At 28.2% G+C, this 12,484-nt stretch overlaps 1 protein-coding gene across 2 annotated transcripts; it reads left to right on the top strand.

Moving 5' to 3' along the window:
- Positions 1–267: 267 nt before the first annotated feature.
- On the top strand, positions 268–9,161 carry LOC114300891 (beta-amyrin synthase 1-like). 2 transcript variants are annotated; one of them, XM_082892291.1, is made up of 17 exons: positions 268–535; positions 1,264–1,485; positions 4,710–4,895; positions 5,076–5,165; positions 5,260–5,457; positions 5,564–5,648; positions 5,747–5,913; positions 6,035–6,337; positions 6,446–6,565; positions 6,711–6,833; positions 6,938–7,036; positions 7,275–7,331; positions 7,441–7,631; positions 7,896–8,073; positions 8,226–8,306; positions 8,402–8,485; positions 8,649–9,161. In XM_082892291.1, exons 2-17 carry the CDS (start codon positions 1,279–1,281, stop codon positions 8,760–8,762), a joined length of 2,283 nt encoding a protein of 760 aa, XP_082748417.1. In that variant the 5' UTR covers positions 268–535; positions 1,264–1,278; the 3' UTR covers positions 8,763–9,161. The 2 variants fall into 2 exon arrangements, with proteins under 2 accessions (XP_082748417.1, XP_082748418.1); XM_082892292.1 differs by lacking the exon at positions 1,264–1,485 and having other exon boundaries at positions 348–535.
- Positions 9,162–12,484: the final 3,323 nt, after the last annotated feature.

Below are 12,484 nucleotides of genomic sequence, written 5' to 3'. Positions count from 1 at the left end.
TATTTTAGAAACTCAACTAAAAGTTAATTCTTTTTAGTTTTTTAATTGTTTTGAATTACAATTACTTTTTTTATTTATTTACACATTTTTAAAAAAAAAATAAAAAATTAACTTCTAACTTATTTTTCAAAAAAAAACATCCAAATGAACCTTTCCATTCTTATCCTTTTGGGCGGTGTTAATTAGGAACCACGTGGGAAGCTTACGTCAAAGAAACCCCAACATGTGGAATATAAGGAGTTTTATTTTTTATTTTTATTTTTATTTATACAAATGGGGGTCACTTCAACGATACCTCCCAAAATGTAGAATATAATACTAGATTTTTTTCCTCCCTGTATATAAATGAGTGCTTCTCTTCTTTTCTCTTCAATAGGCACACACTTGTGTTTTGGCCAACCACAATTTCTCGACCACCACCTCCTCTCTCTCTCATCTTCTAGTCCTCTCTCTCTCTCTCTCACAGTGCTTGCCTGAATCTGAAAGTAATTAATAGCTGACTTTTTCAGCAGACTAAAGTGCCTAACTACAACTGGTAATCCAACTCTCTCTGTCTCTCTCTTTGCTTTTTTTCTGTCTTTTTCTTTTTTCTTTTGGTTTGGCATTTTGGAGGCAAATACTTCAGTTAATGAAGCTATTTTTTGACTATAAAAATGAAAAAGTTGTATAAATTTAATAAATTTTTTATTAACTGATGTATTATGTAATAATAAAATTTTTTAAAAAAAATGAAACAAGATCCACTTGGATGATAATAAAACATGTTTGTGAAATTTATTAGTAGTTAAAGAAGTGGTGATAATCATGACAAAGCCACTACCATTCAATTCAAACAACCAAGTGGAGGGAAGGAATAAATGTTTGTATATTTGAAGTTTTGTTAGAAGATCTCTTAATAGCTACTTACTTTTACCATATGTAGAGGAAAGATGAGCTATTGAATGAAGCTTTTGTGAGAGAGATCTTATTGGGTATTGGTTACTTATAAATCTATCAGATTTTACTCTTCTTTAATAAACATGGGTCATTTTTTTTTTTTTTAAACACATTTCTTAATAAATTAAATTCTTAGAACAATTTTAATTGTAAGAGGTATTGAGTTCAAAACTCATTTCTTGCACTCAATCTATTCTTTCTATGCGTGCTCTCATATATTTCTTCTATTCATTCCACATATGAAAAATATATTTTTCATTTAAAGTTTTGATAGAATTAATGATATAAGTGACAAAAAATGGTAATATATATATATATGTATACTAGTTTGTTGGTAGGAGAATGTGGAGGTTGAAGGTAGCAGAAGGAGGGGGTCCATATGAGCCATACCTATACAGCACTAACAATTTTGTGGGGCGACAAATATGGGAGTTTGATCCAAATTATGGTACGCCTGAAGAACGAGCCGAGGTTGAAAAGGCTCGTGAATTGTTCACTCTGAACCGCTCTCGTGTCAAGCCTAGTGGCGATGTTCTTCTCCGCCTTCAGGTTCTCTGTCTCTTTCTTTCTCTCTCTCTCATATTATTAAGACATGATTTGTGAACTATATACTTTAGGCAAAAGTCAAAAGCAGGCATAAGTTATCACATCACTTTTTTTACTTTTCTATGTCTTTTAATAAAAATTAAAAAATTATTAAAGTGATATGTTTATAAACGAGACTAAGCATCCTAAAACGAAAAAATTAATATTTTTGAAAATAATTTTTTTAAATTGTAAAAAAAAAAAATGGATGACTGTGTTTATGATTTAATTTTTTTAGTAATTTTTTAATTTTTTTTAAAAAAAATTGGCTTTTTTTTAATAAATTATTATTAAGTCTTACTTTTGAGATTTATTATACATTAAATCTGATTGATAAATTTATTATTTTTTTTATTTTTATAAATAAATTTATAATAAGAAATTTATCAATCAAAATTTATAAGTAAATAAATTTAATTAATAAGATTGATTGATAAGTACTCTTCTTTCTTTCTTTTTTTGACTTTTTAGTCCAGCAATATTTACCTTAAATTTGGATGAAAATGTGGATTTTTATATTTTAAAGAGTCATTTTCTACTGTCTCAACGATGATTCCCACTCTTTCTCTTTTTTTCAATTAAAGAAAAATGTTAAAGTTGTTAGTATTGAAATGCGTGAAAAGGATATGTAAATATTTTTTAAAATATTTTAAGATATAGAGAAAGTATGTTGAGATTATAAATTTTTTTATATATATATATATTTTTTATTCCTTTTTTCAAGAGAAAAAAAAAAGAAGATATTTTATGCTAGGAAAGGATTTCGGCCTTTCTAAATATAAGGAGGGTAATGTACACTCCAAAGCAAGTTAGGATTAGCGATATTTGTTATTCTGGTATTTTAAAGTTTTAGCTCCTCAAAATAGTGGAATAAAAAAATGTGTTTAAGTGGTTGTTGGAGATGTTTTACACGTATCATTTTTATTTTTATTTTTATTTTTATCACATCTAATTATTTAATTTCGCACATTCAAATATTGGATATATTTCCCTATCTAAAATATATATATATATATATATGGGATATATAATGATTGTGAATAAGTTGTACCAAATAATAAGGGTTGGTTTGGGGTGTACTAAAAAAGTGCACTTTTTGTCTTTTTACGAAAAGATGTGCAGAAAAGTAGAGAGGTGATGTGATGGAAAAAAGATAAAAAGATAAAAAGATGGATTATATAGTAGATGACAAACAAGGCTTAAATTAGTTGTGATAAGAAAGAATGGGGCAATTTGAAAATTTGATAAAAAGTCAATTTTTTGAGTTTTTACCAAGTTTTCAAAAAGAAAATCACAAAAAAACCATCAAAAAAGTCAATTTTTTTTTAAAAAAAGAGTCAAAAAACTAAAAAATTAACTTTTTACCCACTTTTCAAAACATGTTGAGTCATTGATATACGAAGCCTTTTCCATTTTAAAAGAATCAAGAAGAAGTCATGAGTGATAAACTTGTTTGGTTCTGTTTTTTAAAAAATAATTTTCAGAAAATTTTATTTTTTTACTTTTCGTATTTTAATGTTTTCAATGATTTTTTTTAATATTTTCATTTTTTTTTTAATTTGTTGACACACCTAACATAAATATACTTAAAAAGTATAATATTTGTGAATTTTTTTTAAAAAAAAAATACACTAAATATTAAAAAATACAAAAATGCAATAATTTTTTTTTGTATTTTTATGTATTTATTAATTTTTTTCACAAATATTTTACTACTTAGAAATATCTAAGTAACGTTCATCTACAAAAGTAAAAAAAATACTTAAAATTTAAAAAATATTCATTAAAAATAAAAAAAATACGAATAATAAAAAATTCAATTTTAAAAAAATTGAAACCAAGCACAAATACCTTCCTCATCCCCATCCCCATCCCCATCCTGACCTTCAAATCAGTAAATGCAATTGGGAAAATTATTGAGTTGGTCCCAAATTATCATGTCAAATTTTGCCCCAATTATGATAGACTAAAAATTCAAAAAATTATCCCAATTCAAAAAAAATTTGGCAAAAAGTATTAATGATTATTGAGTTTTTATTTTATTATTATTATTATTATTTTTTATTCTGGAAGAATCATTAAGAAGACAAAATGAATGGTGAAAATACTGCTGATTCCTCCTCATCCCTACCTTGAAACTACAAACACTTTTTCAAAGAGACAAAATTATATAGGAATTCTATAGTTTTTTTTTTTTTTTTTTTTTTTTTTTTTGTGGATCGGAATAGGAATTCTATAGTTTGGGACCACCATATTAACTTTGGTGTCGATTGACCAGATAAAAAAAAGTCAAGTTGACAATTTTAACCTTTCACTAATGAAAAAGACAGGTTTAATAGAGTCCAATCTCGAGGCTATTTTTTTTTATGATCGTAATTGATTTGGGATCATATACGATAATTCACAAGTATCGAAAACCAAGTCCACTCACTGATAAATTTTGGCATATATCGGACAAAGCAGAGGAGTTTGGAGAAGAAAAATTTTGAGAAGTTTATTAAAATTAATTTTTAACTTTTAATTTATTTTAAATTATATTATCTTTTATATTTTTTGTTTTAAAAAATTAAAAAAAAAAATAATTTTTAACTAACTTTTTAAAATACATATTTTCTTTCTTTTGTTTCCTTTCAACGTTGATATTACCAAAAAAAAAAAAAAAAAAAAAGCAAACAAACAAAAAAATTCAGTTGCTGGCGATTTTTTCTATTAGGGTCCTTTTCAATATGTCTTTCAAAATATATATAAAAAATAAAAAATAAAAAAACTATATAATTTGTTCTGAGATCATTTAATATCCTAAGAATTTTTTTATATATGAAACATGAGTAAACATTTAATTAACTGTAATTGGAACCCTATTTTCCTGTTTAGTGCTCATTTGGTTTTTTTAAATAAAAAAAAAAAAAAATTGAGCTGATTTAATCATTTTCTCGCCTAAACTAATCAACTTTTTCTGATTGTATCAGTATTAATCTCAAACTATTAATTGACAGACATTTAATGGAAGGCTTAAACACAAGAATTGTTGAGATTGAAGGTTCTAAGTCCATAGTTGGGTTGATTAATACACCATTTCCTATCAACTGGTTAAAAATATATTATTATAATTTTTTTATAAAAAAAATCATAAGATTTAAATTTTAAATCTAACAATTAAATCATGTTGTGTTTCCATTTCTATGCAGATGTTGAAGGAAAATAATTTTGAACAAACAATACCACCAGTAAAGGTTGGTGAAGACGAGGATGTAACGCATGAGGCTGCCAACATCACCCTCAAGAGGGCGCTACGCTTCTTTGCTGCTATGCAGACCAAAGATGGCCATTGGGCTGCTGAGAATGCTGGCCCCTTGTTCTTTCTTCCTCCACTGGTATACATGCATGCCACTGCCCAATTTTAATTTTTTTTAATACTTCAAAAAAATAAAAAATAAAAAGATTGCACAATGAGACAAGTGTTTTGTGTCCGATTTTATGATTGAATTTGGTACATGTGAAATTACTATCTAGAAAGGCATACTAATACATGGTTGTACTACATGATGGTGCAGGTGATGTGTTTGTACATTACAGGGCATCTGGACGAAACATTTTCACCAGAACACAAAAAGGAGATTCTTCGATACGTATACAACCACCAAGTAATAATATGATAAAATCTTTATGTGTGAATGTATGTCTGGATGGATGTGTGATTTTTTATTGGTGTGATTAATAAATAATTGATGACTATAGAATGAAGACGGAGGATGGGGATTCCACATAGAAGGGCACAGCATGATGTTTTGTACTGTACTCAGCTACATATGCATGCGAATTCTGGGAGATGGCCCATTTGGTGGTCGAAACAATGCTGTTGAAAGAGGTCGTAAATGGATCCATGATCATGGCGGTGTTGTTGCTATGCCCTCTTGGGGAAAGACTTGGCTTTCGGTACTCACTCACTACTATTTCAATCTCAATCTCAATCTCATCTTATTCATCATTTTTAATATAATTAATTTATGTAATTTATTTTTTTTAATTTGGTTTTGTGTAGATATTTGGTCTATTCGATTGGTCAGGGTGCAACCCCATGCCACCAGAGTTCTGGATCATGCCTTCTTGTCTTCCTATGCATCCAGGTATTTAGGTTGATCTACTTTTAAGTTTGTTATATTATACTATACATTTGAAAAAAAAAAAAAGCTTATGACTTTTTATATTGATGACTTGAATGCAGCAAAAATGTGGTGCTACTGTAGGATGGTTTACATGCCAATGTCATACCTATATGGGAAGAGATTTGTTGGACCAATTACTGATCTTGTTAAACAATTGAGGAAAGAGCTTCATTCTCAACCTTATGATGAAGTTAATTGGAAGAAATACCGGCATGTTTGTGCTAAGGTATGTCCATCCTTTCCATAACTATATCCCGTGTTTAGTTTCTGTGTTTTTAAACTTACTGTTGAAATTAATGAATTTGTAACAAATTACTGGGTGGTGGTGCCATGGCATTACATTGCAGGAAGATTTGTATTACCCGCATCCTCTAATACAGGATTTGTTGTGGGATAGTCTGTACATAACGACAGAGCCATTGCTTACGCGTTGGCCCTTCAACAAATTGAGAGAGAAAGCACTTGCAAAGACAATGGAGTACATCCACTATGAAGATGAAAATAGTCGGTACATTACCATCGGATGTGTCGAGAAGGTTTTATGCATGCTTTCTTGTTGGGTGGAAGATCCTAATGGTGATTATTTTAAGAAGCATCTTGCTAGAATCCCAGATTACATCTGGGTTGCTGAAGATGGAATTAAAATGCAGGTACTACTAGTTATTTGTATAAATAAATAAATAAAATAAAAAAAGAATGGAGGACCATGCTATTTCTGATATGTCTCCTTTCTTTTTATTTTTTATTTTTAATCGCAGAGTTTTGGCAGTCAAGAATGGGACACAGGTTTTTCCGTTCAAGCAATATTGGCTTGCAATATGCTTGAAGAAGCAGGGGAAGTTCTTAGGAAAGGCCATGATTTCATAAAGAAATCACAGGTTTATCTTTTATTTTCTTTTTTTCTCAAATTGTTATTAATTTTATAAATATTTTTGAGTTTATTTTCAAATTATAATTTATAATAACAATCAATTTTATTCGTTCTTCCCTGTTTCTTTCTCTTCTTATCCTTCAATTTCAAAGGTGAAGGACAACCCTTCTGGTGATTTTAAAAAGATGTTCAGGCACATTTCTAAAGGATCTTGGACTTTCTCTGATCAAGATCATGGCTGGCAAGTCTCAGATTGCACAGCAGAAGGGTTTAAGGTGACATTTTCTTTCTTTGTTTCTTTTGTTTTTGCTCTTTTTGTTTTTTAAAGTACAATTTGATGTTGTGCTATAAATATGAATGAGTTCTTTTCCTTTTGCAGTGTTGTCTGTTGCTGTCTCAATTGCCACCTGAAATTGTTGGTGAAAAACATGAGGCTGAAAGATTGTATGATGCTGTGAATGTCATGCTTTCATTACAGGTAACACTTCTGTAATTTAAAATTGTACAATAGCATTAGCACACTCAATTTTTCTTAATTCTTAATACAGCTCAAGTAAATGGTTTAAAAGAACGGGTCATGCTAAAAACCGCTCACTGAATTGTCAAAATCTTCTTAATGCACTTTTTTACATAATATTTGTATATATTTTTAATGCATACATTGAGATCGTATGAAAAATATATAATTTTTTTTTTTTTTCTCTCAATGTTTACAGAGTAAAACTGGGGGTTTAGCAGCTTGGGAGCCAGTAAAAGCAGGGGCTTGGCTAGAGGTAATACTTCTTAATGCCTTTTTTGCAGTGCAAACCCAAACACCCTTTTTTCATTTAATTTGCAATTTTGAACTTTCTTTTCTTTTTTTTTTTCTTTTCTTTTGGCCAGCTTCTTAATCCTACAGAGTTCTTTGCTGATATTGTAATTGAACACGAGTACGTAGAATGCACAGCAGCAGCAATCCAGGGCTTTGTGTTATTCATGAAATTATATCCAGGACACCGCAAAAAGGAGATTGAAGTTTTCATCAAAAACGCTGTTCGTTTCCTTGAAGATATCCAAATGCCAGATGGGTCATGGTATGTTGTTCCCAACTTTCTCTGTGTGTGTGTGTGTGTATAATTACTGTAAATGGAAATATTTCTGTGAAAGGCCTACACAAGCATGAGATGCAAAAGTAAAAAAAATTATATAAATTTATTTAATTTAATTGAGCATATAACTATTAACATGGCAGAATATAATGAAAAAGAATTGATCTCACATTATTAGAATACATGTCTTAGTTTTGTTTGAACCTGCTATATTTCTCTCTCATGCAATTGTGAATGTGAATGTGGTAGGTATGGGAACTGGGGGGTTTGCTTCACGTACGGGACATGGTTTGCGCTGGGAGGTTTGGCAGCAGCAGGGAAGACATACAACAATTGTGCAGCCATCCGTAAAGGTGTTGAATTTTTGTTGTTGTCCCAACGAGACAATGGAGGTTGGGGAGAGAGTTACCTTTCTAGTCCCCTCAAGGTTTATTTTTTAACTCCCTTCCAAAATATGAATCCTCAACCAAAATCAATACGTACTAGCTAGCTAGCTAGTTAACTTTTCTTTTAATGATTAATTCATTTATTTCCATGTATAATTAATTAATTAATTCTATATTCTTTGTGTCACAACAGAAATATGTACCACTGGAAGAGAATCGAGCCAATTTGGTGCATACTTCATGGGCCATGATGGGTCTAATTCATTCCGGCCAGGTAAAACTTCATCTACTTATACATGCTCAACAAATTAACACAAACAATATTCAAAATAAAATTTGTGATGTTCTTTAAATTCTCTAACTAACTAGGCCGAAAGAGACCCAAGACCTCTACATCATGCTGCAAAGTTGCTGATCAATTCCCAAATGGAAAACGGAGATTTCCCCCAAGAGGTATTCATCAATTCTCTACGACACAACCAATTTTACCATCTGTCATAAATATGATACGCAAAAGAGAAGACAAACAAAAATTAATTTCAGTTCTTTGATAAATATTATTTTACTTTTGATCATAAATTTACATTCTTCCCTTCTTTTTTTTTGACAAACGCAGGAAATTACCGGAGTTTTCATGAAGAACTGTATGTTACATTATGCAGCCTACAGAAATATATATCCGTTATGGGCACTTGCAGAATACCGTAACAAAGTCAAATTGCCATCTTAATAAAGAAAATTAAAATTAAAATTCTCTCAGCTCAAGTTAATCTTGCCATCCTCATGCAGCTATTGTCACTACTCTCCACAAAACAAATAAAATGGTTAATCATCTTGGGAGGTTGTTGTTCTAGTGATTGAGTCTAATGTAATATGCTTGGTGTTTTAAAGGCTTGTTCTGTTTTCGAATGTTAATAAGAGCAATTGAATAGTGATATTTTGCCTCCATGGCCTATTACCCTCTTTGTCAACATAAATTGTACCCATCAAGACTGTTTAATTTCAATGACACTTTCTTATATATTTGAAGTAATAAATAAAATGAAGGGGGAGGGCTAACCCCCTTGTGTAGCCCTTTTCACATTAGGCATTAATAGAAAAATAAATAAATAAATAAAATATTTGTATTTGTCCTTTTGTCATATGCAACAATATTCTTACTCCTTTAATTTTTAATATATCAATTTCATAATGATCGAATTTTGAACTATCATCTAAATTATTAAGGAAAAGATAATTGTTTTTTCAAATGTTCTTCAAAATTTACATTTCGTACCAATTTGCTATTCAAAGCTTTAGTTTTGTCAATTTCGTTCTTAAACATTGTAAAGCTATGTTTGGATAGCCAGATCTAAAGAATGGAACTGCTTCAATATCTTTTTTTCATTGGTGAAAAGTTAGAAGAAAAAGTCTTAAAAGCTCCCCATGCATCCGTTTGGCAAGGAAAGTTGGGGCTTAAATAGCCACAAAAGACAAAATAGGCTATTTTAGATATAACAAACAAAACATCACATCCAACTCATAATCATTACACTCTTCTCTCACAAAAAAACTCAAAAAAGTCAAAAAGTAAAAAGTCCTTCCCAAACTAAGTTTTTTAGCCCAGGCTAAAATAGCCAAAATAGTTAAAAAGTCAAAAAGCCAACCCACTTCCCAAACGGAGGCTTAGTTGCTAGTTGGGGAGCATGTCTCAATTTGTGTACAAAATCAAATCTAATTCATAATAGTTTTTCCATACTTAAAAATATACATATTTTTTGGACTCAAAATCTCTCACCATGTGAGATAAACGCATTAGGTTTATGTATATAGTAGATTACATCAGTTCTTAGGGTGTGTTCGATTTTCAGATATGATTTTTGTGGAATATGAGAATTAGTAATATTATGAAATTGTAAATGGGATTAATAATATATAGGAAGGATTAGGGAACACGAGAAAATATCTTTAATCATCTCATATGAATTGCTTGTCCCTATCTAAATTCACTCGCAACTAAATAGGGACAAAACCATAATTTTACGTTTAGAGGGCCAAGCATATATGCAAAAACAGACTTTTATATATTCATTGTTCTCATTTAACGTAGACGCTGTTAATTGTATTCATTTCATATCGAATAATATAAAAATTAAAAATAAAAATCAATTGATCCATGCCTTTGTGTTTTATTTTGATTTTCTCCAGAGGTTATAAAATAGCTACATGGTGGAAAAAGACCACCTAGGGACAATTTACATATAAAATTATTTGATCCTTTTCATTGAGTAATTACGTATATTACATATAAAATCGCTTGAGAATTTTTTATTGGACAACAAGTGGCACTGTCAATAGATAGATATAAAAGGAATAATAGTGTATTGGTTTCAATTTTCTAAATTTAATTATGTGAAAATTAAATTTTTTATTTTTCGTATTTTTTTTAGTGAATATTTTTAAAATTTTAAATAATTTTTTACTTTTTTAGATGTACCTTACTTAGATGTATCTAAATAATAAAATATTTTAAAAAACTAATAATACACAAAAATATTAAAAGTGTATTGAATTTTCATTTTTTGTATTTTTAATATTTAGTGAATTTTTTAAAAAAAATTTCACAAATATTATATTTTTTAAGTATATTTATGTTAGTTATGTCTAAAAATTAAAAAACAACTGCTTAAAATATTAAAAAAATTCAGTAAAAATAAAATAAAAAATATGGAAAAAGAAAAAGTAAAATTTTTTAAAAAATTAATGTTGAAAACTGAAACCAAACAGAGTAAATAATGCTGCAATATTATATTTGGTCAAGTAGGTGAATTGTTACCGTTGTATTAAAATAAATATTAAGTGGTGAAATCAATTAAACTAATATAATGGTGAGGTATACATAAATTGGTTCGGTTACCAAATAAAAAAAAATAGTAACAATTTACCTAATAAATCAAAATATGGTATAATAATGTGGCTGTCGTAATATTATTGTAAACACACAAAAAAAGTATTTAAAAATAAACTCTATGGAGTACTCAACAAAAATATTTAAAATTATTTAAAGGGCTAGTAATTTTAACTTTTTATTAATGTCAAAAAAAATATGGTATGCATTTTTTAGAAGGTGTGTATCGTATATATTTTATAACTAAAGAAAAAAAATGGTATAATTTTATATTTTTTGAGTTATAACTAGGAATAAGTATAGTCATAACCAAATAATAGATAAGGTATAATAAAAAATCTCATGAGTTGTAACTAAAGAAAAAAATTAATCATAATTAAAAAAAACGATATAACTTAAAGTGCATACCATTGTGAGTGTGCATAGTAAAATTTCCCTATAAATAATATATATGATAAATTACACTAACACTCCCTCCGTGATGTTTCTATTTAATATAGATCCCCTCACATTTGAAAAATTACACTTACCCTCTTGTCCAATTAAAATGATATATTTGTCTTTTAGCCTTTATACGTATAAAATAATAAAATAATGATGACATTTTGTTCATATCATTTCAAGAGAAATAACAATCTTTTTCGGTTTAACTCACACAAAAAAATTAATTTTTTTTTTTTATTTTTTGTGTTTTATTTTTTATTTTTATTGAATTTTTTAATATTTTAAGTAATTAATTTATTTATTTTTTAGATACATCTAATCTAGATATACTTAAAAAGTATAATATTTTGGGAGTTTGTGATTTTTTTTTAAAATTTACCAAATACAAAAAAAATACAAAAATTCAGTAATACTGTAATAAATGTGAATGACGGTGTTTGATGATATTGTAAGAAATGTGAGTGAATAGACGAGAAAGAAAAATGATGGTGGAAATAAAAATAATTTTTTTTATTCATATATAAAAAATATCATAAAACTGTTGTGATAGTGATATGCTGCAAATATAAATCATGTTTATAGATGTTTTGTTTTAAAGTGAAAGATCATCATTAAATTATATCATTGTATTTGAATATTTTATATAAAATTTATATTTGTATATCATCACTCAATAATAATACGTTCAGGTAGAATTTAATGATAAAAAATTATACAATATAGTCATGATGATAGGAAGAAGAAATGGTAAGAAAAAAGATAAAATAGTTATTTAAAAAAATTTAAGATATAACATCAATAATTCAAGGAGCAATTTATAATGAGTTACAAATTTCAAAGAGAAAAACATAATTTTTTAAATATGAGAAAAAATTTATATTAAATAAAAATATTAAGGGTAAGAGTGTAATTTACCCTAATATATATAGAATTCTTAAGATGTGAGAGGGTTGTAGTCGTTCTAGGTCATGACCTAGTTCTGTCCCTTCCACTGAATCACAACTTTGGTACTTTAATTATGAGCCCAGGTTTGGCATTCATTTTAGGTTAAATAATCATGAGAAGATAAAATTAATTATAAAAAATAATAAGATAAAATATTATTTTTTATTTAAAATCAT

This window comes from Camellia sinensis, chromosome 10 (assembly GCF_055761805.1).
Source record: "Camellia sinensis isolate YWXY chromosome 10, ASM5576180v1, whole genome shotgun sequence".
Taxonomy (NCBI): Eukaryota; Viridiplantae; Streptophyta; class Magnoliopsida; order Ericales; family Theaceae; genus Camellia; species Camellia sinensis.
Note: the sequence above shows the minus strand (reverse complement) of the source record. Positions and strands in the feature narration are given on the sequence as shown.

Coding starts and splice junctions, on each gene's coding strand:
- LOC114300891 (XM_082892291.1), top strand. CDS start 1,279: ATGTGGAGGTTGAAGGTAGCAGAAGGAGGGGGTCCATATGAGCCATAC. Junction 7,632..7,895: donor CAAATGCCAGATGGGTCATG/GTATGTTGTTCC, acceptor TGAATGTGGTAG/GTATGGGAACTGGGGGGTTT. Junction 8,486..8,648: donor ACGGAGATTTCCCCCAAGAG/GTATTCATCAAT, acceptor TGACAAACGCAG/GAAATTACCGGAGTTTTCAT.